This window comes from Anarrhichthys ocellatus, unplaced genomic scaffold (assembly GCF_004355925.1).
Source record: "Anarrhichthys ocellatus isolate YVR2014 unplaced genomic scaffold, GSC_Weel_1.0 scaffold7883, whole genome shotgun sequence".
NCBI classification, from domain to species: Eukaryota; Metazoa; Chordata; class Actinopteri; order Perciformes; family Anarhichadidae; genus Anarrhichthys; species Anarrhichthys ocellatus.
In genome coordinates, this window is record NW_022287857.1 from 1 (window position 1) to 2,038 (window position 2,038).

A 2,038-nucleotide genomic window follows, 5' to 3' on the forward strand; every position below is an offset into this window, starting at 1 on the left:
AAGAGAAGTCAGAAGTGAAGACCGAAACCAAGACCTCACCACCAGAGGTGTCAGAATCCTCTGTGGACAGGAACATGAAGTCGTAGTAAGGGTAGGGGTAAGGGTATATTTTATATATAAAATCTTCCTGTCTGCTTACAGTTAAATTAGTGTGTTATAAACCATTTATTACATGTTCATATGTTGATACGCGATGATGACAAACAGGGTGTGTCTCTATTGTGACAGACTGACATCATCAGAGAAGATGGAGTCCTGGTTCTGCTGGATTCACCTTGTGATCCTGCTCAGGAACACCTGGTCCTCCTCACCACCGCGCTACACCATCCACCAATCACTGGTCAGCTTCGACCTGGCGGTCGAGAGCTGCTCCTCCGGCGTCCTCACCACGCTCGCCACGGAGCTGGAGGTCGCGGACGTCCTCGGAATCGTCTCAGAGTCGATGCCGGCGCATTGGATGAACTTCACCTTCTGGGTCGGTCTGAGGAAGGTCAAGAACGAGTGTGTGGTCCCCACGCTTCCCCTGAGAGGGTTCAAGTGGACGAAGGACGGCAGCGAGGACTCGCAGGTGAGCCGCTGGGCCGAGGAACCGCGGCACACCTGCACCACGGTCCGCTGTGCGGCGCTGAAGGGGGAGTGGGACGGATCGCAGGTGACCAGGTGGGGTCTGATCCCCATCAGCTGTAAGAGCAGCTACCAGTTCATATGTAAGCTGAGAGACAGAGAGACTGGACCACCAAAACCAGCTGCACCTGAACCACCAAAACCAGCTGCACCTGAACCTCCAAAACCAACTTCACCAGAACCACCAAAACCCGCTGCACCTGAACCTCCAAAACCAGCTGCAGCTAAACCACCAAAGCATGCTACACCGGCTAAACCAGAACCTAGACCTGCAACACAAAAACCCGAAGCAGCTAATCCTGAACCTGGACTTCCTTCCCTAGAAACTGAAACCGGACCTGAACTGCAGGGACCTGATCCTGGTTCGGATTCCTGTTGGCACCCCCTCATCACCAGCGCTCGCTCCATCAGCTTTGTGAACAGCAGCAGGATGCAGGTGCAGTGCTGGTCCCTGGACCAGGACCTGGTGGAGCTTCGTTGCTCAGGCCGCCCCGCCGTGTGGCGGCTGCTGGACGACTCCCCCGCCGACTTCACCACCGTCTGCCGGCTGTGTGACAGCGGCTTCCGGAAAGACGCCTCTGGAACCTGCGTGGACGTGGACGAGTGCAGCAGCGCCCTCTGCAGGTTCAGCTGCCTCAACACAGTCGGCTCCTTCCGGTGCTTCTGCTCCGATGACGACGAGAACGACAAGAACTCGCCGGCGTGCGCGGAGACGACGACCACGGCGCAGGGCGGCGTCCTGATGCCGGTGCTGGTCGCCGCGGTGGTGCTGGCGGCGGTGCTGCTGGTGGTTGTCGTCATAGTGACGGTGAAATGTTGCCTGACGAGGCGATCGAGGAAACGTGTCGAGAAGAAAAAGATGGAGACGAGGAGCGATGACGGCGGGGATTCGGCCAATGAGACGGCGGCGTGAGAGAGGAGAGCTGTGATTGGTCGTGCCGGGCAGTGACATCTTCAACGTGTTTTTGAAAAGTGACGCAAACTTTCCAGGAAGATATAAAAAGTTTGTTCATCAGCTGTTTTTTTGTCAAACCGTATTTTTTAAAGTTGGTAACAGGAGATGACTCTTTAATCAAAGTAACGAGAATAAGAATGTTATCAATAAAATCATTGTTTAATAATTATTATTGTTTCATAATTATCATTTTTACACAAACTTCTGTGAATAAATTTAATTAATCTGTTGTATTTCTGTAATCTGACAGGAAATTATTAAAATTATTAAAATAAGGAAAGTTTGTTTTTACCTTTTGGTCAATAAACATTGTTGCTATTTAAAAGAATATAAAATAAATATATGTGTTAAAAACAAATGATTGACATCTGAAGATTCTTGTCACATTGAATTAATAGTAAATATATAAGTTGTCATGAATATGTATATGTATGTATGTATGTATATATATATATATAT

At 49.7% G+C, this 2,038-nt stretch overlaps 1 protein-coding gene across 1 annotated transcript; it reads left to right on the top strand.

Annotated features, from left to right (window-relative positions):
* The first annotated feature begins 204 nt into the window (after positions 1 to 204).
* Positions 205 to 1,937, top strand: LOC116380600 (latent-transforming growth factor beta-binding protein 4-like). The gene has a single exon (XM_031842501.1). The coding sequence runs from the start codon at positions 248 to 250 to the stop codon at positions 1,535 to 1,537; it is 1,290 nt and encodes a 429-aa protein (XP_031698361.1). The 5' UTR covers positions 205 to 247; the 3' UTR covers positions 1,538 to 1,937.
* Positions 1,938 to 2,038: the final 101 nt, after the last annotated feature.